General features: G+C 36.3%; 1 protein-coding gene across 1 annotated transcript in view; it reads left to right on the top strand.

Annotated features, from left to right (window-relative positions):
* The window catches only part of LOC107603061 (discoidin, CUB and LCCL domain-containing protein 1-like), a 37,609-nt gene extending 15,457 nt beyond the window's left edge, over positions 1-22,152 (top strand). The window contains exons 6-14 of the mRNA XM_016295760.1: positions 3,122-3,255; positions 7,781-7,821; positions 13,258-13,446; positions 15,577-15,698; positions 17,028-17,184; positions 17,268-17,360; positions 17,722-17,806; positions 18,945-18,991; positions 21,557-22,152. Of these exons, the coding sequence (XP_016151246.1) occupies positions 3,122-3,255; positions 7,781-7,821; positions 13,258-13,446; positions 15,577-15,698; positions 17,028-17,184; positions 17,268-17,360; positions 17,722-17,806; positions 18,945-18,991; positions 21,557-22,110 (1,422 nt within the window). The 3' untranslated portion in view covers positions 22,111-22,152. The remainder of the gene's footprint in view (positions 1-3,121; positions 3,256-7,780; positions 7,822-13,257; positions 13,447-15,576; positions 15,699-17,027; positions 17,185-17,267; positions 17,361-17,721; positions 17,807-18,944; positions 18,992-21,556) is intronic.
* Positions 22,153-23,139: the final 987 nt, after the last annotated feature.

Here is a 23,139-nt window from a genome sequence, read left to right as displayed (position 1 = left end):
TGAATGAAAGGAGTTTATGTAATTGTGCATACCTCTCCAGTGAATCGGGGTCAGAGCTTTGGGCTACACGAGGGATTGGCCGAGCAGCAATGGATAGTTTGATGTGGAGAGAATCATGTGCTTGGGCTTTAAGTTATAACTCAAGAAGTTAAGGGCCTTTCTGAAGGCTTAGCATTGTGGTAAAATCTCTTCCTGTTTGTGAAAGCTAAGCTGGCTGAGCTTTATGTGTGTCACGGCATTGATTTTGTGAGGGTAACTGAAAGGTTCTTTTCATTTGAATCAGATGTTTGTTGCATGAGCGTAGCTTAACCTCTTAAAAACCAAAAGTAGAGTAAACTTTACTGATCACCGTGAGAATGAAAACTGTAGCAAAGATAATGTCTATTTCCATGAGTTCATGAGTGAAAATGTTTCTGTTTTGCAGCTTTATAATTTAATGTAGGTTTTATTTTTTTACAAGTTGTTATATTATCAGCAGGATTTGAGAACAAAATTCCAAAGAGCATTTTGTGCTTCAAGTAAGAAATTCTGACTGTTGTTTTCTTTTGTACTTTTAAAAAAAAGTTTTAAATTTGGTCTCACAGTTTTGGACACCAAAAATCATGTAAAAAATAAGGACAAATAATTTAAATATAATGATTCAAACGATTAATAATGATGCATAACAAAATATACACAGTATACATAAATATATTATGTAAACAAAAACTTTTATTTTGGATGCGATTAATCACGATTAATCATTTGACAGCGCTAATATAAAGTAGTTATGATCTGAAAAATACATATTGTATTTATAGTCATAGTTTGTAGTAATTAATTGTCCTAACCCCCATCATGGATCACAGGTTTTCAAGAAAGACAACAGACACACGGCTCCAGGCTCAACACTCACACAACAGGGTCTTAACCCACAATGGAAGACAAGGGGGCGCATTTTCACCCTGCTGCTGTCTGCTTTGATATGCGAGTGTGGAGGGCTTTAGAAACAGCTAGAGCGATTGATTACTTCACATTGGCTTTTGTGTAGATGGGGTGGAGCAGTGGACTCTGGGATCACAGACAGATAATGCCACCGCAGTGAGGGTGTGGATCTGCCCTCCAAAGCCATTCAGTAGTCACTCCAACACACATAGACACACACACATTTATTCATTATCTTGCCACCTTATTCTCAGTTCTAGATTCATCAGTACACTCACAATTGGTGGCTGACTAAATACTTTTTTGCCCCACTGTATAGCACCACCCTCCTCTTTATGCATATAAATGAAACTGAATTCCCATAGTCCACAGTACATGCTTACTACTAGTTTTGCTATCATTATTAATTTTTTTATTTGCTTTTTTTAAAGAAATTAATACCTTTATTCAGCAAAGACACGTGAATCTGGTCAAAAATGACATTAAACAAAATTGGCAATAAATGTAAAATTGCCAGCTATGAGTAATTATGCTAAATAATTTACATTTATTAAACTAACCATGTTTTGTGTGGTTATATTATATATATATATATATATATATATATATATATTAATTAATCATTCATTTTAACGATAGCGAATTAGCAGAGGGTAGGGCTTTTCATAACATGTATATGCCATGTCAGAATGTTTTTCTTTTATGTAATTTAGTAAGAATCCAGTACACTCTAGCAACCACATAGCACCACACTAAAAACATCCAGAGCACTGTAGCATTGCAGTACTGTTTTGCATGGGCCAGCACAACTTTTATGCATCATAAATCAAAGGTAGAGACTGCAGTTGTTCGATAGGGCTGTATTTATGGCCCTGACTGGAGGAGACATGTTCAGGTTAATGAAGCATCTCTGTCTGAATGCAGAGCAGCTGTTTCTGCTGATAACACACAATGCGTCTTCTGTTACCTCATCACAGTAATGATTTGCAAGTGGCTAATGGGATGTAATGTTTAATGTAAAACACCAGACCACCCCAAAGACCGTGCACACTTTTATTCGGTCTTTCTGCCATAGTCAGTCATTTTGCTCAAACTTTGTTAGTGAGCTTGCTTCCGGAAAGTTTTTTTTTAATGTTATTTTATCTTCAGCTTTAAGATTCAAAGTAAAAAGGCCTTTTAAGTATTCAAAAGTTGTAAAAACTGTGTGGTTAATGTTTATTATGAGACGGTGAACTATGCACCGATGACTTGATCATTAATTTAAATAACAATCAGTTTTCTGAAAAAAAGGAAGAAAGATTTTGCCATGTTGCAGATGAGTTAAAAATGACATATTGTAGATATAATTGACAATTCAAATTATCATAATGTGATTTAAATCAGAAGATCACAGTGTTCAAATCCCATTATGGCTGTTACCTGGCCTGTTAAGTAAAAGGGCCTTAAAAAGGTTATTCATGCTAAGGCATTTTCTGTGACAAAGTACTAGCATTAGCAGTGGTAGCTAAAGAATGCTAAGCATTTCTACTAGCTGCCACAATTACTGTAATTGTTGCCTCAGAATGGAATTGCAGTAGTAATGCCTCCTCAGTCAGAAATTTTTATTTTAAATTTTAATCCATGTTGTTACTAAAACATGCATGCTTTGTTCAATGGAGGTCTGTCTTAGTAATTATGAAATACCAGAGCAAACTGAATTGAATGCCTGTGCTAGGAGTATGCATATGGGTGTTTTATGGTAGCTGAGACAGTGCTTACAACATGCAATTTTTGGCAAAAATTTTATATTTATTTTTATTAGGTTTCTTTTAGGGATTTCTTTTACAGATTTTTTTATACTGTACAGTATAATGTTCTAATTACTTTTTATTCTAATGAGTATTTAGTTTTTTTATTTATTTAGACAACATATTAATATCACATTTTTAATATCATCCATTTCTCTGTTAATTGCTGTAATATGAAGAAGTATCAGTATTGTTCTAATATTGTTTTTTGTCAACTTAATTTAATTGCCATGTTGGTTTAAAAATCAACAAAATTTAGATTCATTTTAAAGGAAATTTTGATAAAAAAAACACCAATGGTTGTGTATGAGTAAAGAAACACTTGTTATGTCTTATAGGCCAATCTCTGTCCTTTCTCTGTCTGGTCCTTCATTATTGTGTCTGAGTGCTGTCTGTGCTTTCTATTTCAGACATCAGTTTTGTGTAAAGCAGCGGTGCATGCTGGGGTCATCATGGACCAGTTTGGAGGACCAATCACAGTGGAGGAGCGCCGAGGGCTCAGTCATTACCCTGCGGTCAGAGCCAACGACATCCAGTCAAAAGAGTGAGTTACTGCAGTGGTTTCTGTGGTCTTTCTCTATGACAGAAGCTTGAAGCCTCAGATTTTATCTATGCTACAGAATGCTTTTATATTCTTAGGTGAGTCAGACATCAGCATGTGGGCTTTCCCAGTACATAAAAAGGAATAAAATGTTGATGTTTACAGTTTAAGTCTATGTAGCAAGTATGTAACTTTTTGCCTCATCAACTTCCATCTAAAGTGGATTTCTGTCAGCGTGTGTTTACTGTAAATCTGACAGGAAAAACAGTTAGGTTCCGGTTAGAAAAATTGAAATAGTCTGTCTTACAAGTTCTCCTGACAAGTTGCAACATGTCTTATTCCGGCACTTCATCTAACGGCTGTGGCTGGATGTGACCTTGGTAGGTTCTCCAGGACTACAGCAGTTATTAAGTGGTGATTCCTGCCTTCTTTTGCATGATGAATGGTTCAGGTACTACCTAATGTCAGGGACACTCTGTCTGGACTGTTGCGGTTTCACAGATTTGTCTTCAGGGAATTGGGGGGCAGGTTGAGAAAGAAATCGGGATTGCTTCTCGTTATAGTCTCTGAGGAGTGCTTGAAGTGTCCATTGAGTAGTGATTTATTAGGAGGACAATAGGCAGCTCTCTAGAGCCAGAGATACTTTGATCCATTTAATACCTGGTGAAGCTTAACAGAACAAATGCAGATTAAGATAATTTATGCTCTTTTTTTGACCAGTTATTGATAGGAATAGTAGATGGAGAAAACAGGAATGAAGTGCATGAACTAGGCCACAGCGCTTAGTTTCTTTTGTGCTAATCACAGCAGTCTTTATAATAGGTTACTGGCCGTTCTGAATAGATTTTATTGTGTTGCTTTGCTGTTGCTAGGGAGTTGCTATACTAGTATTACTGGTGTCTACTGATTGGTTTTTGATGCGATGCAATGTGCTTTTTTTTGGGTGTTCCACTAGGGCATTGCTATGCAGTTACTGGTACCCTTCTTTCACTGAAATGGTTCGGCTCTCAGCCAGTTCTCAGTTTGTAGTGTGTGGTTTTATTTTTCGTCCACTGCCGCTTTTTTTTTTCTGGTTTCAAAGTTTGTTAGCAACCTGTTGTTGTTCACATATGTGTTGTGAGACACTACATTTCTCCACTACGCCTCCAACAGCACTAGTTCAGGGGTTCCAGTTTAGCAAGTTACCGGGTGTTCTGAATGTATTTCAGTGCATTGCCTGGGCTCGACAATAAGGAGATAGATTTCTCACGACATTTTATCATTTGCACGTGTTATTAAAATTCAAGTGATTAAAAAGCATTTGGTGCGCAAAAGACAACTCCTTTCAGTACTCACACTGTGTTCTGTGTGAACAGCGCACACACAGACAGCCGCGTCTCTGAATGGGCAAATACATACAAAAGTATGTCAAAATACCCGTCCTGGCAAGTAACTTTGTAGTTTTAACAATGATTAATCTATATTGAATTTATACACTGGAGTACAGATGCACCGATCTACCGGACATTTGTTTTATTTCAGACTATCTTCTGTTCCGTGCTTGCAAACAAACTGCACTGCAATCATTTTCCCAATGGCTATTTTTGTGGAAATACTACGTTACTATTATACTTAGTCTGTAAACGGCCGTTAACAGAGGTCAGAGATTCTGAAGACGGACACAAAGAGGAGAAAATACCGTAGCAGGCAGAACAAGATCACTGTTCACGATGCGCGAAATATAGGAAGAAAATCCAAACATTGAAATTTATATGAATGTGTTTCTGAGGGGAACGGAACTGACTGTTTTCAGAAATGGCGTTTTCTTTTCATTTTTTCTCTGTATAATGCATTTAAATGAGTGTTAATACGCGCAGCGCTGCTGTGTTTACAGCGTTAATCAAGGAAGAGCTGTGTTGCTGTAGCATAAGCTCCGCCTGCTGTCAGAGAGTGAATCTGCGTCTCATTCAGCCCACCTGCTGTTTCTGTTTCATATAGATGTTTTACGTAGCATAATTTTACATAGCTAAAGTCAGGTTATTCTGTTTTTGCTTCAGATTTTTAAATAATACAGTCTAATATAAATCAAACATTGCACTTTTTTTTTCAATTCATGATTAAAATGCAGTGGTTGCCTCTAATTTCAAATGGCTATGAAAAATCAAGGTGCAACACAGAGTGAAGAATATGCAAATGTTATTTTATATGTGATTTTTAAATTTCTGTACCTGAACATCTACAAACATAACCTAAAGCATCATTTAATTTCTATTTTTGTGCTATAGGCCTATATTTAATTGTGCTATTACTTGTAATTTGTTCTTATTTACTGGCTGTCACTTGTCTTTAGTAATGTTTAAACTTTATATTTGTTTATTTTTGGCTAGTGATTTTTGCTGTGGTATCGAAATTGAAATAGAGAATTGTAAAATTTAATTGGTATCTAAAATATTGGTGTCAAATAAGCTTATTTATTAGAATACATGATAACAGAAACTATAAAAAATTTTGTGGCAGGGCCAATGAAAATGTTGGCAGGGCAAGTAAAAATTTGAACCACTGGCCCAATCGGGCCAGTAGAAAAAATCCTTAACGTTGATCCCTGATTGCTGTGATTGCTAGAGCATCGTTACATAGTTACTGGATGTTCAGAATGGTTTTTAATGCTTTGCCATGTGCTGTCTAGTGTGTTCTGCATTGTTATGCAGTTATTAGGTGTTCAGAATGCATTTTATTGCGTTGTTATATTGTTTCTGCCTGCTAGAGCATTGCTATATAGTTACTGGGGTGTTCTGTTCGTTTTTAAGTGCATTTCTGTGATTGCTAGGGTGTCCTGGATGTGGGTTATATAATTTTTTTTATTTATTTAAACATTTATTAATTATAATTTTTTTGATGCATTTCATTTATTCTTTAAAGGGGTGGTTGACTGTTTTTTTTATAGGCTTGATTGTGTTTATGGGGTGCTGTCTAACATGTTAATGCTACGTTTGTTAAAAAACGCATTATTTTTCACATAATTTACCTTTATTCCACACCGCTCTGTCCCTTCTCCTCTGAACGCACTGATCATTTCCTGCTTTTATGAAGCCCCTCCCTCAGAAATACACGATGGGCTCTGATTGGTTAGCTAGCCCAGTGTGTTGTGATTGGCTAAACTGCCTCTAGCGTGCGTCTAAACGTCTCGCCCCTCAACATAGCGGTATGTGCTCCGGTTGTATTGTAAACAATGACGTCATCTATATTGCTTATCCTCTGCTTCTCAATCAAGCTCAAATTGATATTATTGAAGAGGATCGTGCAGAACCTGTGCAAGCATGGCTTTTAATGGTAGGCCTAAGATTTTTTGTCTTATAAACTGTCTCATACTTTTAGATACGCTGTTATTTGTAAATGCTACTGCTTCTGTTAGCTTTTAATATACGGTTTTATTCTGATTAAAGCTTTAATACAGTTGGGCAACCACATGTTCTCTTCCTCTTCTCTAAAGCAGCACAGCATGGCCTCGCCCCCTTTGCTGTGTGTTGCCGGAGGCGGGATTTATTCTGGGTTCTTGACGTAACGGACCCGGGAAGTAACTCGTTGTAGTCCCTTACCAGTCGTTTTTGTAGGCATTAAACTGCCAGAATTTTAAAAGACGATATCTCCGTTTGCATTGAACTTTCAGCTTCGTAACTTTGCAGATATTGTTTATGATCAAACAGCAACATTACACACTAACTAACATTAAAAAAGTGAAATCGCAATCAACCACCCCTTTAACTAAACCAAATTATGAGAAATAGAGAAATAGTAATAGTGTTGCTTGTCTTAGCAAGCACTTAAAAATATTACTGCAAATTATGAAGTTGCACTGGTGGATTAGCCATTTATTTCATAAACCAATTGATTAGTCAAACTAAATCCATCATCTCCAGTCTAAGGAGATTATGTTGATGATGTAACAGTCCTCAGGGTCCGCTTTAACCTAATTGAATTACTACAATCAATATCAGTACTTGATTCATTTTTACGTTGATTTTATTAGATTATATTTCTGTCACCAGCAGTTTATTGCTTATATTCCCAGGCTTCAGACATTTATCTATTATTTTGTTGTTGTTGGCACACCACTCGCCGTATCCTATATCGGTTTCATTCACGCTGTCGTAAACCACTTTGTACCCTGAACTCTGAAACGGGTTGCTCAACTGCCATAAAAGTAATGAAAAAGTAATCACATCCAAGAAGCCTGTGATAATGACAGGTTTTTTAAGTAATGCCTGACAGAGATGCAATTTCCCAGCCTGTTCCTCTCTAATTACCAGCACACTGCTCTTTTCACCGGCCCAGCTGTACCCCAGTTCTCCTGTCAGAGGGGGAGATGCGGGATGCAGTGAGGGAGGTTGTCTGAATTTGGTAACACAACGGGTTGACAATGGGAATCTCCTTTTTGGCCCCTGTAGGCGTTACTTTCACATGACAGGGCCTTAATTAATCACTGTAATAATGATCTTTTGTGTCTAAAATGCTCAGTGCTCACTGATATCTGTTTTTCCTTGTCTTTCAGTGGCTCGTTGTCTGAAACCCTCTTCACATTTGTGACAAATGGTAAGCACTTTTGTTTTATGGTTCAATGCTGATGTGAATTGAGCACACATATTGGTGTAGGATTAATCCTATTATTTCTTGAACCGTGTTGACATGATTAGTTTTCGCCATCTGCTGTTATTCCTGCTGCCGCTGTGTGTTACAGTGTTGTTTGACTGGTATATTTGCACCTTTGCAAAAAAGGAAGTAGTTTAATCACCTTGTGCTGGCCCAACAGGTTTTTTTTTTAAAAACCGGTTTGGATATGGGAAGCACTGTTTGCTCTTTTTAAAGTGAATGGAAGGCGTGGGAATATCTTATCACCTGAGTTTGTTTTTCTCTGGCTGAGTTGAGACCGGTTGCCATTTACCTGTGCCGACGCGCTCCATGCAGCTCTGCAGAAGCTGATGAATCAAACTCTCACAGCGGTTGCCAAATGTGTACATGTGCCAACACTTGCTCCAAATGTTTACCTTCCATGGTTGTGCAGGCTGCTAAATTGAGAATGACTTTAAAAAAAAATATATATATAAATGAATGAATGAATGAAGAGTTTGGTTCCAAAATGCTATAAATCCATTTTGATTAATTTGAGTAAAAATGTGTTTTCTTTACCAAGAAAGTGGCGAGATGGAAACCACTATTTTCTGTTTCAAACTTTCACATAGCATCTTTAGGTTATAATAACATTCAAAATTCAAATCCAGATTTAGATTTTCAAAGATTTATTATAAACATTTATTCTTTTTTCCCAAAATGCAATAAATCCATGACACGTTTTTTTTTTCAAAATGCAATAAATCCATTGAATCAAAATGAAAGTAATTTTTCATATTGAAACATGGTTAATCCACATATGACACTTACACTCACAAGCTACGCAATATCGCGTTCATAATCGAATGCGACTCATCTTCGATTATGAACACGATATTGCATAGTCTGTGATCTACGGCTCTTTGTATCCATCTGAAAGCACGTGGTGGAGATTTACTATTAATCACAGAACCGGCTTTACTGACGAGATGCGCATGACAATCATATGTGATTTATCGTGCAGCCCTAAGTTTGTTTGTTGATCACAAAGTACAAAGTAGATGAGGAAAACTAGGATGCCGGGTGTATTCAAAGCACCGCCATTACTGTCTAGAGTGCGTGGAATGGTGCACTGTGATTGGTTGAGCAGATATATCGCATTCTGCAGAGAAGAGAGATTGGCGTTTGTCGCGGTTTGGAAAGAAAGGGAGAAAACATGACAGAAAACTCAGATATCGCATTTTGCGTAAAATGAAAAATTGACTTTTCAATACCGACCATATACAATACTGATTTTGGTGGAAACTAAATATTTTTTTAAATGGCATTTATCGCGTTTTGGAACCAAACTCTTCACATGTATGTATATATATGTATATATGTGTGTATGTAAAATTTATTTTTGTATTTACTCAATATAATTATTAACTAATAGATTTTTATGTCTACATTTTATGGTTATGCAAAACAATATGGCTAATTTTGACTATTTAACTAACTTATAAAGATATATAAATAATAACTTGAAAAATGTTTAATCGCAAAAAAAAAAGTTCTTTAGAATTAGTTAAAATGAACTGTTTGGACTAATTAAAATGTTCTGTTCTGTGACTGTTGAACACAATTCAGTCAATTCAGATTAAAAATTCCTGTGGGGGTTCAGCATTTTAAAATTCTAAACTCAAAATTCTAAAGTCTAGTCAGTTCAAAGGCACCTGTGTCCTAATTTCCATTGGGTGTAGAACATCCACTTCCCTACTACACTCTAAAAATAAAGATTCCAAAAGAAGGTTTTCACAGCAATGCCACATAATTATTATTTTTGGCTCCCTAATGAACCTTTTCTTAAAGGACCTAAAGGAACCATTGGTTTCTTAGTGTGAAGAACATTTTAAAATCTAAAGAACCTTTTTTCACTATAAAGTACTTTTTGTGAAATGGAAAGGTTCCATGGATGTTAGAGGTTCTTCATGGAGCCATTGGTGCCAAAAAATAACCTTTTATTTATAAGAGAATAGTTCCTATTGACAACCGGGATACATTGACTCTTCCCTATTTGCTTTAGTGATACGCACAAGCTTTAGTCAGTTGTTGTTATAGATTTGTGGAAGTACCTTTCCAGATCGTTATGACCCTAATCTCTTCTGGTCAGAAGTGGATTTGTATTCCGTGTGCATTGTTGATGTATTGCATGAGTTTCTGATGACAGGAGTTGATAGATGTGTGGAGATCAGTCGATCCATGTCAGTTGATTCCCATTAATCCAATTAGTTTAAAGCACAGCTGTGAGCATCCAGTGAGCCACATCAAGTGAGCATCCTACCCTCATCAGCCCCCTAGCTAGATGATATCACTCACAAACAGTAGCCTATGTGACGAGACCTTGAAGGTATCAAGATGCAATTTTGTGGCATTTTAAGTCTAACTAAATACTCAAACGCATGTACATTGAAGTACAAAGACCATGTTAAAAATCCTGTTTAAAACTGAAAATGAACAGTTTTAGAATTTGGAAAAAGTTTCCTGAAGATTTCTTGGTATTTCTAGGTTATTAAATAAAGTAAAATACATTAAAAACTTAAGCATCATCTCTGGAGTTTGCAGACTTTTGGACCCCTCTGTACTTATGAGTGTACAGAGACTTCAATCGGGGAACTTTTCTGACCTCCTGCTGAGATTCTGCTTGTCTTCTTCCTGAGTTTCCTCTGCCCACATATGCTAAATGTGTGGAATGTGATAGTGTTAGCCAAATCGAGACTAAGCAACAGGATGTATTGGCCCTGTTTTTCTCTCTTTAAAGGATGTGGGTGTCTTTCCCCCCTCTTTTATTGTAATATTGGTGTGTTCATAGCACATACGTCTCCATTTAACTGTACACATGGTGGGTATTTTAAGAGCTCACAGCTTCCTGTTGAGTCAATATACACATAACTGAGTTTTTGCTCAACGTGTATTTTATATGTTAAAAGCAAGCACTAAACATGAGCAGAACTAACATTACTCTCTTTTGATGTTCTTTTTTTTGGTAAAGTTGGAATTCATTAATTTGTCACCATAGTCGCACATGTGTTTATTTGATCAAAAATACATTGATATTGTGAATTAATATTACAATTAGGGATGCACCGAAATAAAAATTCTTGGCCGAAGCCGAAACCAAACAAAATGAAACACCGGGCCGAAGGCCGAATATTGAATATTGAAACCTGAATCAGGTTTTTTCTCCATGTATTTTGACTCTTTTTTTTCACCATTGCATAAATTAAATAGCCAAAATGTGCTTTTTACTGTTTTGTCTTGTTTTTCAAATAAAAAATCTGTTACAAAACAACAATTTTTAAATATTTAACACTAAATATTTTTTTACATTCTAGCAGACATTATACCAACAAAGCACAATTTAGCTTAAAATTAATAAGTTACTAAAATAATATTTTTTGGCGATCAGACCCCCTTCTTGAATCAAGCATGTATTTTTTACGGTCAAATTAAAAGCAGCCTTGCTGAGCAGAAGAGACTTCTTCTAAAACATTACAAAATATTACAGATCCCAATTTTCTTTCTCGGACAGCTTAAATACTTCCACACTGCTGTCATGTGTGCTGCATTATAAAGAGTGCGCGCCTCTCACTTTACGCTGGTTTCGATTTATTAGCATTACTTCATTGTTTGGTACAATTTATTCGGTCTTTTCGCTTATTCGGCCGAACACTGAAAGAGCTTTTTTTTTTGCTATTTTCTCGCGAATAATTTCGGTTGCCAAACATTCGGTGCATCCCTAATTACAATTTAAAATACTGGTTTTGTATATTAAAATATAATTTATTCCTGTGATGCAAAGCTGAATTTTCAGCATCATTACTCCAGTCTTCACTGTCAGTTGATCCTTCAGAAATTCTAATATGCTGATTTGCTGCTCATTTCTTATCAGTGTTGAAAACAGTTGTGCATCATTTCATAGAAAATCATGGAAAGTGTGAATCATTTTTCTGGATTCTTTGATGAACAAAAAGTTCAAAAGGACAGCATTTATTTGAAATAGAGTTTAACAATTTTCAAGTCTTTACTTTTGAGTCGTCACTTTTGATCAATAAAAGTATTAAATTCTCTGAAAAAAATTAGACCCCAAACTTTTACATTTGTAATGTAAATGTTTCAGTTCAAATTAGGGCTGTCGCGATTTGTCGATTTTATTCGACTATTCGATTTTTTTAAATCCTCGACTTCGTTTTGCTCGCGTCGACAAACTGGCAAAATACCAGAAGTGGTGCATTTCATGGACAAGAATCCATAAAACACATTATTAGACTGTTTCCCAAGGCTGCATGATATATTAAACCCATTTAAAATCATAATTAAGCATAATTGTGAATTCACAAACGCTACGATTTAATGTAATAATTATATGCGATGCCGTTCTAATACAGTATATGCGCTTTAATTATTTACATGCGTGTAGGTTAAGTACGCGTCACACAGTGGCTCCGTTCACAGTAGTTCATCAGGATGTTGGCGCCTTCTGCAGGCCTTTGTTATAATGCGTAATGTACATTAGCTCTATTGTTTATAATACATGATATATTTTAACAGTTTTGTTCAATAAAACCATATGATTTCTTGCTTTTGATACTTTATTTGAACTAATTATTATTGCCTCATTGCTATTATATATTTTAAGTCATTTTCAAAGGCTGTTGTTCACTTTCATCTATTTTTATTACCACAAAAAAATTAATTATAATTATAGGGCCCTATAAAATCAGTTTTATTTCCAAATTCATTTTTCTTTCCATTTTCATTTTTCTATACTCCGTTTTAATGGTTAAATAAAATTGTATTAATCCTATTAATTTATTAAATAAAAGCCTGTCTAATGAATTGAGTTTTACAGTTTTATCTCTACCAAATTCTGTTTTCCATGATTTTCTGGATTCCATTTTAATAGTTCCATTAAATTTTAATAATCAAAAGCATCTCCAATTCATTTATTTATTTATTTATTTTTTAAATTTCAGAAATACTGCACAATTAAATTTTTCTATTAAATAAATTGTGGTAAATAACATTTATGGTAAATACTCCTTTAAAAAGTGTTTTTTTTAGTATAGTTGTATTATTAGTAGACTAGAACACGTGGACATGTTGTCATTCTTACACTATAATACTGAACTTGGATTTCAGTGATTTGGACTATGAGATGGACACTTGCTTCTTGCACTCTATGTTGCACTTTACTTTTGCTTTATAAAAAGGATTTCATAGAAATTTGGATTTCATTTGGTTTAATAAAATATTCTTAAGTAAAATTGTTGATTTTTTTGTGGAAAATTAATCGTTTAGATTAATCGAAATAAAAAGTCGTTAGTGGCAGCCCTATTTCAAATGTGTTGAAATCTGACCACAATGTTCTATCTTTCACAGATTGCAGCCAACAGACTGTTCTTCAACCTGTGAGCACTTCTACAAGCTTGTCGTCACACAATATCTCCTCTGTTGGGTCTGAAGTCGACTGGATTCCTAATAGCACCCAACCAGGTGTTGCTGATGACCTTAACAATAACCAACCAAAATGGCTCCAGATTGACCTCGGAGAAAAGAGGAGGATCACCGGTAATACTTGTAACCTTCATAACCTGATTTCATCGACATGTTTGTTCATCCAGATTGTTCGTCTCTGGGTCACCTGACTGTGCCAGTTTCCTCTTTAACACCTCAAGATTTGGCTTTCCCAATGCATCATTTAGTAGTTTTTCCATACTTCAGGTAGAAATGTAATGCTATTATATCAAAACAAACACGCAAACATGTCGGAAAGACCCACAGTTGGTTCCAGAGGGTGTAATTATTCTCACAAAAGGTCTTTCTCGTGATCAGCTCTAAGTGCCGAGCATTACACACTCAGAGCACATGAGCGTTCACCCCTCCCCGACTGCTAACTGGTATCTGCATCTTTTGAACAGTTCCTGGTATTGCATAAAAGCACAGAAAGGCCCTCTCTGTGTCCATTCATCACAAATACAAACCCTCTTACAAAAGCACATTTAAATTTAGGAACACGCCGGACACGTTTATTTTGAGCACAACTGTGTGTAGACAGCAAAACCGAGTTAATTTCATACAGCTCAAGGAGCGAGAGAATCCTCACTTTGTCTCCTGTCAGAGGGAATCTGTGCTTTTGGACACGATGACCCTGAGTGAAACCGGCCCGTCTCAAAGAGGAAGCTCTGTTATCGTTGTGCTGATGGCGTAAATTTGTGAGGCTAAATAAATCTAGAGTAAAAGCATCTCTTTATCTATGGGGTCACCACTCTGCATTTTTTTCTGAGAAAGCTTTTGTCAACAAAATGCATGTTTTTTATATATATTGCTGTAGAGAGTAGGGTAAATGAAAGCAGTGAGCCACAAGAAACTAGTGTTAGTGTTATACTATATTAGGATCACCCTTAAACATTGTAAAATCACTGTAACGTACAGCGCTGTTGAAAAGTTTTGGGTCAGTAAGATTTTTGTTTTTGGAAAGAAAGAAAGAACGAAATCTATACTTGCATTCAGTAAGAACACATTACATTTGTCAAAAGTGACCATAGAGACATTTACTGTATTACAAAAGAATTACATTTCAAATAAATGCTGTTTGAACTTTCGAATCATCCACAAAAGAATATTGACAGTAAGAAATGTTTCTTTAGCAGCAAATTAGAATGGTTACTGAAGGATCATGTGACAACATAAATAACGTTTAAATACTATATTCAAATAGAAAACAGTTATTATACAATTAAATTGTAATATTTCACAATATTATTGTATTTTTTATCAAATAAATGCGTTGTTGAGCTTAAGAAATGTATTTACGTATTTCAAAAACATTTAGAAATCTTACCAACACCAAACTGTATAATAATTGTCAGTTGAAGCTAGTGATTCATCTTGCAGTGATATTGAGGATTATGAAATCTGTAATGTTTTGGTGGCAATACTGGAGTGGAAATACTGAAATATCCAGACAACTCATAATTCTCCCATAACAAACAATAGAGCATTGCTTTACTCTGCCATCTTTGAAATGACAATAAATTACACTTCTCACCAGTGTCGGATGTCCGAGTGCCATCCCAGTGGTCATTTTTTCACGTAGGAGGTGGGAGAATTATGGGTTATGCATTGCTCATCCTGTCAGAACCACAATTGTGTATTTTATCATTTACCTTAACTGCTTGTTTAGTTTTCAATATATTCATCTTCAACCGCAAGAAGGGACACCAGTGACGTTTTTTTTTTTTTAAAATAGTGCTTTGATTCTATAGCTTTCCTGGCTTTCTCTTTGATGATGAGTAACTTCCTTTCTTAACTTTCAAGTCATCACACTTCAGTCTCACAGCTTCACACTTTGAATTGCTCCTATGATCACAGTGGTGTCCTCTCGCCTGTGATGTAGTTAATGCTGGAAAGTAATAACAGGCCTTGGGCTCTTTCTGTGTCTGCTGGGAACATGCCACTTGAGTGTTTCCCTCAGGAATGTGTTTAGTAACCGAAGGAGGCCGGCTGCAGGTTTTCCACTGTCATGCAGATGACGGGCCGCACTCTGAAGTGAAGTCTTTAGCCTACATGCTGTCGCATTCCTCAGCTGGCTGAGCGCTTGCATCACGGTCCTCAGGAGCATTTGAGGCTAAATGTTGTCATGGAGCTAAACGGGAGTTTGCTAATGAAATAATTCGGAGTCATGTTTTTGGTTCATAGGTATTCTGACCACAGGCTTGACCATCGCAGGCTTTGAATATTTTGTAAAAAACTACAAGATCGAGTATAAAGAGAGGAGTCGCTGGCGAACATTTGTCCAGTATAATAACTCTGATGAAATGGTAAGACTTTCTTTAAATCACTACATAATCATGTTCAGTAAAAATTATTATTATTTATTTATTTATTTATTAATATATACAATTAATATATATATATATTTATAGGGGTGGTTCATTGCGATTTCACTTTTTTTAACGTTAGTGTGTAATGTTGCTGTTTGAGCATAAACAATATCTGCAAAGTTACGAAGCTGAAAGTTCAATGCAAACAGAGATATTGTCTTTTAAAATTCTGGCAGTTTAATTCCTACAAAAACGGCTGGTAGGGACTACAACGAGTTACTTCCCGGGTTCGTGACATCACAAACTCAGATAAACCCCGCCCTCGGGAAAAGGCAGCAAAGGGGGCGAGGCCATGCTGCGCTGCTTTAGAGAAGAGGAAGAGAAAACTAGAGGTGCACATAAAAATCTATTCATATATGAATCGCGATTCTGTCTTCTAACGATTCTAATGGATTCACAGGTTTCAAAATCAATGTTCAAAAGCAGCGGTTCTCAATACTGTTCCTCACGTCCCCTGCTCTGCACATGCTCTGCATCTCTCTCTCTCTCTCTCTCTCTCTGTCTCTCTCTCTCATTCAGCTCAGCTCTGACAATGAACCGTTCCAATTATACACTTATTTTCACATAGCTATAAGAAGCATTAAACATGTTCTGAATTAAAGCTTTAATCAGGATAAAACTGTATATCAAAATCTAACATAAGCAGGAGCATTTACAACAGCGTATATAAAAGTATGAGACAACAACAAACAAAAAACATATGCCTACCAATAAAAGCCTTGCTTGCACAGGTTCTGCACGATCCTCTTCAATAATATCCTCTGCTTCTCAATCTTGCTCAAACTGATAAGTGATATTAACGATGCCGTTGTTTACAATACAACCGGAGCACATGGCGCTGAGGTGAGGGGCGGGATGTTTAGACGCGCACTAGAGGCGGTTTAGCCAATCACAACACACTGGGCTAGCTAACCAATCAGAGCCCATCGCCTATATCTGAGGGCGGGGCTTCATAAAAACAGGAAAAGATCAGCCCGTTTTTCAGAGAAGGGACAGAGCGGTGTGGAATAAAGGTAAATTATGTGGAAAAATAATAAGTTTTTTTTTTTTTTTAACGAAGCATTAATACATGTTAGACTGCACCCCATAAACAAAGCCAAGCCAAGAAAAAAACCCAGGGAACCACCCCTTTATTTGATTATTATAATATGTTTGGTTTTAATTTTTCCCTGACAATTGTAGGAAATGATAGAGATAGATAGATTTAGCTTTTTTAGCTGTATATACATCATTTGTTTGATTATACAATGTTGTATTTTACTTCAGATCTTTGAAGGAAATACTGACAGCCTCCACCAAACACGCAACACCTTCCATCCCTACATCGTAGCACGCAGTATTCGAGTCGTACCTCAACAGTGGCACCGGATAATCGCTATGAGATTGCAGCTACTGGGCTGTCCTTACGTTAAACCCATCCCAGGTGCATGTCTGAGACGCAAAGGCTTCACAACCTCATTTCTCTCATTAGAACTGTTCACTAAACCACTGTTTCTCCCTATGCAGTGAATTCATCATCTACGGTAACACAGGAGGCCCGGCCTACACAGTCCATTCACAGTGACATGACCAAACCAGTGGCCTCTCAGGCCGATTTTGGTATGATTTTAAGAACACAAGCTAATCACTCATTAATTATTACAGATTATGTTACAGATGTACTGGACAAATGGAACGGTGATTAAACTGACTTGGAACTACCTGTGCATTAGATGGTTTTAATGCATACCTGCCAGCCAATCAGAATCCAGTATTCAGACAGACCATTGAATAAAATGATTTAATACACACACTATAATAACTTGGAAATTACTAAAATTAATTTAAGTTTGTCTTTTCTCATCTCTGGAAATTCATGGTTCAAAAATGCTTGACCATGTGCATAAATGCAAAGGGTGTTTTTTCTTTGTTTTTCTTCATCATCATTACTTAATATCTCATAATTTTCTTTTGTTTTCAGTTAATCTGGTCATAATAATTGTGCCAACCATTCTGCTTGTGGTCCTGCTCCTTGTGGGAATCTGCGTGGTTAAAATGCTATACAAGTAAGTTTTTTTAAGTTGCCATATTTGTTTATATTTTCCGGGTGTGCCTCACACGTCCTGAAAAGTGAAGCTGCGGGCTTGTTCATCAACCCCTGGTGGCTGGCTGCAGTACAGGTCATAAACCCCGCCCTCTCCATGTAAACTACTGCGCAGACTCTGGCTCCAAACAAATCTCTACTGCGCAGACTCTGGCTCCAAACTAATCTCTACTGCACAGACTCTGGCTCCAAATGAATCTCTACTGTGCAGATTCTGGCTCCAAATTAATCTGTACTGCCCAGACTCTGGCTCCAAACGAATCTCTACTGTGCAGACGTAATTTACTCAAGATGGCAGCGGCTATACTGAGATGCTTTGGCTTCACTTTTCTATAGTGGAAGGAGGTAGAGACGCGTCGTTCATCTTTTTTTACAGTCTATGATATTTTCCCTGAAGTCCTTTTGCTACCATACTTTTAAGCCTTTTCGAGATGTAAAAGACCTCTTTAATGATTACCTAACCTTCAGTGTGTATTAACATAGTAAATAGGTCCATTTTTATTTTCATGTTGACTTGAAGAAAGGATGAAAGTTAAGACTGTTTTGTCTGTATTCTCCATGTTGTGTCTGACGTGAGAGGGAGGTAGAGTCCGATATGTTAACATTCATTGAAGCACAGCAAGCTTATCTCAGTTCAGCTACAGTCTGTTACTAGTCCTGTTATCAAACACAGCAGACACAGTCTCAGCATCACGTATGTACATGCACCAGTGATTCCCAGCCTGCCCTAATAGATACCACAGCCACTGGTGTCAATAAAAGCGCAAACCCTGTATGGCCTGTTGTGATTCCTCAGCAACACTTTGCAGTGGTGTTTAGATTCATAAAGAATGGAGAGATTGAGGGCTGCGGGGGGTGAAGGGGGGTTGAGGGTCAAAGGTCAGTGTCAGGAGATGTGCCAGCTGTATTAGTCCCCCGAGAGAGAGCTCAGGGACAGGGAGATTGTGGGGAAATGAGGATGAATGAATGGAAACCTCTTATGGAGGTGTTTCAAGGGAATTATTAGGCTTCTTCTGTTGTTTAAGAGTGATGAAGGTGGTGAGAGACCATAGACTTTGCCACCTGTGTCTCTGATGATGGTGTTTTTCATTGTCCCATAGTAAGAAGACAAAGGAGAACACGTATGGCTCTGCGGAGACACATACAGGTAAAACAATCGCTTTTAATGAACTGGTTGGAACATTTAAATGAATAATTCTCAAAACCTTTTAGAAACACCAAAGCTGTTATAAACATATGACTTGTTTCTTCAGTGGAACATAAAGCAAGATGTTTACAAAAATGTTCAAACTGCACTTTTTTTATACAGCGAGAATAGATAGAGAGCAGTGGTGCCAAAAACAAGATCACCATAAAAGCAATCTTCTGACATTATTTGATAACTTTATGAAAAAAAAGTGGTGTAACAATGCATTTATGTATGATACATTATAAAGGGTTACTAAAGGGTATAATACATTGTGATTATTCATGATGTGCATTGTAATACATTATATCTGGTTGTAAATAATTATAACAATTTAAAGTGCATAGTGTGTCAATGAATTGAGAAGTGTTATAATGTATTAACTGTGGTTACAATTATTCATGAGATTATTATAAGGTGCATTGCAAGGCATAATTCAAAAAATAATCAGTTTTTCCACAAAAATATGAAGCAGCACAACTGTTTTCAACTTTAATTAAAACTTTTTTTTTTAAATATAAATAGTTATTTTAAATTGTAATTATATTTCACAATATTACTATTTTTATTGTATTTTTATATAAACAAATGTAGCCTTGATAAGCATAAAAGTCTTCTTTCAAAAACATTCAAACAAATTACTGACCCCAAACTTTTAATATAATAATCCAAAGCAACAAAACTTTTGAGCTGGTAGCATGCCACTGAATGTAGTTAATGTCAGTTTAATGTTACGTACTTCCCAGCACTGAAGCCAAGATGGTAATAGAGCCCAAGTGACCAACAAATGTTTCATAGCACAGTTTGCTTGTCGTAGTCAGACAAAAAACACTTAACATTGAAGAGATGTGATTTATCGCTTTGTTTTAGGACAAAGTGGTTAGGACATCGTGTTCATGTGGAAATATGGATTTAAAGCCAGAGCGTTTCATTTTTGTGGCTGCAACTAAAGTCAGAGAGGGGAGTTTTTTTATTGTCTGATAAAGGGGTTCAAATTGTAAGGCACTGAGCTGAAGAAGGAAAATAACTTCAGACAAAAAACACTTAACATTGAAGAGATGTGATTTATCGCTTTGTTTTAGGACAAAGTGGTTAGGACATCGTGTTCATGTGGAAATATGGATTTAAAGCCAGAGCGTTTCATTTTTGTGGCTGCAACTAAAGTCAGAGAGGGGAGTTTTTTTATTGTCTGATAAAGGGGTTCAAATTGTAAGGCAATTTATGGTCCTTCACTGAGCTGAAGAAGGAAAATAACTTTTAACTTTTGAAATAGTTGTAGCAGCCTGAAAGCTTGCCAGATGAAAACGCCTGCTCAAATTTAATTGGCACTTTTCCCCCTTACACTCCTCCAGGGCTGTAATTATTGATGATTCAAGGTTTGTGCAAGACGTCAGACAGATTACAGGCAGTCTGATTTCAAGCCCGCTGCTTGACTTGAAGCCCCTTTGAGCAAATACTGAAAATGTTTCATTGAATTAATTCTTGCTGCAACAATTTGTCTATATTTTGGTTTTTATTACCGTGTCAGTCGTTCCTCTTTTAGGCTGTCAGGAACGTGTGTGAAAATGAACTATAGTACTGTATGTCATTCATTTTTGATGGCTTTAGAGTTTATGGTCCCAGATTTATGAACATGGCTTGCTTAGTTAGCCAGGTAGGTTTCAGTATGGCTTGGCATAAACAATTTCTTCTTTGGAGTACAAAAGAAGATATTTTGAAGAATGTTTAAATCGTTTTTACCCCGAAACAACATTGGACTCCATTGAGTTTCACTGTGTGGACCAACAAATAGTGTTGTTATTGTTTACTAAAACTAGTGTTTTTAAAAAAAAATGTAGGATCATTTGTGTGTCATTATATTTTTTTATTAATATTGTGAATTAGATTTCGTTTTAATATATATTTTTTTTAATGTAAAACTGTATAGTTATATGTCTGCATAGTTTAAGCTCTGGTTTTAGTATCAATTATTTTATTTCCTAAACTTATTTTATTTCAGCAATATTTCTAATTTTCATATAAAGTTTAAGGTTTTTATATATTTTATTTCAGTTAATGTTTATTTTAAGTAATGATTTTTTTTATTGTTTTAGTTTTAGTTAACGATAATAAGCCCTTACTAAAATTATTAAAAATAATTTTCTGAAATTAAAATAGAGCTGAAATAATATAAATAATTAGATCTTAAATCCTAATAATTCAGTATAAATAATTCAATCTTTTTTGCCTACTAAATACTTAACTAACTGAAATAAAATTTGAAGTACTAAAACTACTAAAATTGATAATCATAAAAATAAAATAATAAAAATTAGAGCTGTATAGAAATATTTAAAAAATCTAAAAGAAATTACAAAAGCACAACAAAATTGCTAAAACTTAAAAACTGAAAATATAAAACTAATCAAATTCAAAATATGAATAAATTCTATAATACTAAAATAACACTGACAGTAAAGATTGGGGTATTTTTAGAAAAACAACTATTATGAAGTTACTAACTATTTCCTTTTTCTTTTTCTTCAGCTGAGTACCAGCAGCCTCTCATGCTCGGCACAGACACGGTGTCCCGAAAAGGCTCGACGTTCAGACCCATGGACATTGAGGACAAAGACATCGAGGCTACTTCTCACTACGACCACCTGCAGACGGGCATCCAGTACGCCCTGCCACTGACCAATCAGGAGCCAGAGTACGCCACGCCCATCATCGAGCGCCACGCCTTCCGCAAAGATCCCTTCCTTCCGGATCCCAGCTACAGCGTCCCAGGCGTGGTACTAAACAAAAGCCCGTCGTTTCGAGCGGTGAAGGGCAGTAACTGTAGAAAAGTGATCGGAGGGCTTGCCGGGAGCTACCAAACGCCCCACGTCAAAACGGACAGGGGGAATTACCCAGAGGACATCTACGACAGCCCTAAAATCCTGAAACCCGTCATGCAGAACGGGAGTTGCTCGGAGTACCAGAGAACCCAGATTAAATCCCCAGTTCGAGAGTGCTATTCCACTCCCAGAGACTGCGTCAGATTGCCTTTCTCCGGACTCAGACCGGACCCGGAGGGCAGCAGCTCCGAAGGAAGCTGAGAAGAACCACACTGTGATGTGCCTGATTTACCTGACTCAACAGAACCACCTCCAGACTCTTTAACTTATTTGTGCATGAGGGACAACTTGTTTTTGCATTTTTGTGGAGGCCGTAACGGATGCCATCAGTTTGTGTAATTTAACGTTTTGGTTTTTTTTGCATATATGATGTATTTTGTCTTGACATATCAAGATTTGTATAAAATTGTCCTGTTTGTTCCCCGGTCATTCCCTACGGACACAAACTGTGAATGCGAGCCAGAATTTCATGTATTCTACAATGTGACCATCATCTCAATTTTGTCAGACTCTGCTTTGAACATCCCTAAAGGGCAATTTCACTGATTTTTCAACCAACTTTGTTTTAAGGTGTCATTAGTAATGTGTATATGCACAATGTATACTCTTTCTCCGTTAATTTGCCAGCAAAAGACGTTTGACAGCCAGGTGATGTGTTTTGCACAATCTAACAGACTTTTGTTGACATAAACTGGTGCATTTGGGTGTAGGTAACATGGAGAAAGAATATGCATTGTTCATTTCGATATATACTACTGACATTGTAACAATACAAAGCTGGTTGAAAATCGGAAAAGTCTCTTTTAACCTAGGGCTTCGGACAAAAAAAAAAAACATTTCAGGAAGCAGATCAAAAGATCTGTTGGAAGGAGATGTTTTGGAACTGGAGTAACTTTTACTTTGGTCCGTCTCCTTTAGGACCAAGAACCATTCCATGTTCATGTCCCTACACCAATCAAAACGCACGAAATGACGTGGAAAAACACCATTAAAATAGCCTAACACCATCCAAACGGGAAGCAAGCTGTGTGTCAATGCAACAAAATTAGCTTGATCCTATAATGCAAGCAAATTGATATCGCAAAGGTTTTTGATCTTTCTTTCATGCTGAATATTTTTGTGTTCACTTTGTTGTTTTAGACTCCCTTTGTTCCATGTGAAAACTGGCTGTTTAAAGCAATAACAGACTAAAAATTAGTCTTATTTCATACTGTCTTTATTTGGATTGCC

The sequence above is a fragment of the Sinocyclocheilus grahami genome, unplaced genomic scaffold (genome assembly GCF_001515645.1).
Source record: "Sinocyclocheilus grahami isolate Dianchi unplaced genomic scaffold, SAMN03320097.WGS_v1.1 scaffold340.1, whole genome shotgun sequence".
In the NCBI taxonomy this organism is placed as follows: domain Eukaryota; kingdom Metazoa; phylum Chordata; class Actinopteri; order Cypriniformes; family Cyprinidae; genus Sinocyclocheilus; species Sinocyclocheilus grahami.
The sequence above is the reverse complement of the archived record's forward strand: the minus strand, read 5'-3'. Positions and strand labels throughout refer to the sequence as shown.